Below are 1,212 nucleotides of genomic sequence, written 5' to 3' on the forward strand. Positions count from 1 at the left end.
CCTCCCTGGCTCCCACAGCCGCCTGGAGATGACTGTCCACTACCGTCTGGGAAGAGCTTGCCTTGGGCCTGTGGTCTAAAATTAAGCAATTAATCCATGAAAGGAAGATGAGCAACCCTCAGGTTGGTCCTCTGACTCTGAGTGAAGCACCCAAGGGCCTGCACTCAGCAATGTCTAACTCAGGGAGAAAGCGCGTGCAGGGAGAGGGGCAGGGCCCAGGGAGAAGAGCAGGTCACCCAGGGATAGGAGGCAGAAGTCCTTCCTGCCATTCACAACCACTCAGGCAGCCTGAGCAGACTGGCCACCACGCAGGGCCACAGCCTCAGGCTGGGACGCCCTCAGGCTGGCCTGGTGGGCCTCGTCACCGTGGGAGGTACATGCCTATGTGTGTACTAGGCAGGAGGGATCAGAGTAAGCAGCGTATGGAGTTGGGGGAAGCCGGGTCACATGGTAGAAATAAAAATCCAGAAGAGCCCCCCACAGGCTGTGCTCAGAAAGAGGCTCAGTGGGTATCCTGAGACCAGGAAAGCTCCTAAAAGTTGATGTTCTTCAAGTTTATGGAGCAGCGGTACCTGCCGTCCGGGAACCTGGAGCACAGCAGGTTGGGCAGGCAGGGACAGGTGTGGTGCTGCCGTTTCCCAAGGAAGGGGATCTGGGGAGAGAAGAGCAACAGAGGGAGGTGGACTCCTGGCAGAAGCCTCTGGTCAGCCCAGCCCCGCAAATGTCTCACCTGCACACCCTCCACCCTCCCCTCCACTGAGCACAGCAATAGTAGCAAGTGGAGATGAGGAAACGAGGCACAGAGTGGCTAAGCAATGTGCCAAGGTCACACAGCTAATGTGCAGCGGAGCCAGGGTTTGAACACAGGCCATCTGGCTCTGGAGACTCAGCACATGTGTGCCTGCACACAAGCACACACGCACGCACACATACACACACACAGGAACACACGTTGATTGAATACGTATATGCTCAGCACCATGGTAGGTCCACGGCACAGCTGTGAACAGGTGGCCACCATCTCTGTCTCTGATGCACACCCCAGAGAAGTGCTGAGCCACTGGGCTATCCTCAGGGGAGCTTGAATAGGAAGGCACACAGGTCCAGTGTCAGACTGCCTGGATTCAAATCCCAGGTCTGCCACTTCCCAGACATGTGACGATCAGCAAATTATCTAGCCTCTCTGTGCCTCAGCTTTATTATCTGTAAAAT

The 1,212-nt window shown here is 56.1% G+C and overlaps 1 protein-coding gene across 1 annotated transcript in view; it reads right to left on the bottom strand.

Annotated features, from left to right (window-relative positions):
- Window positions 1-425: 425 nt before the first annotated feature.
- PROK1 (prokineticin 1) overlaps window positions 426-1,212 on the bottom strand; it is a 4,898-nt gene continuing 4,111 nt past the window's right edge. Inside the window, exon 3 of the mRNA XM_012663377.1 lies at window positions 426-652. Within this exon, the coding sequence (XP_012518831.1) occupies window positions 533-652 (120 nt within the window). The 3' untranslated portion in view covers window positions 426-532. The remainder of the gene's footprint in view (window positions 653-1,212) is intronic.

Source organism: Propithecus coquereli, unplaced genomic scaffold (assembly GCF_000956105.1).
Source record: "Propithecus coquereli isolate 6110/MARCELLA unplaced genomic scaffold, Pcoq_1.0 Scaffold802, whole genome shotgun sequence".
Taxonomy (NCBI): domain Eukaryota; kingdom Metazoa; phylum Chordata; class Mammalia; order Primates; family Indriidae; genus Propithecus; species Propithecus coquereli.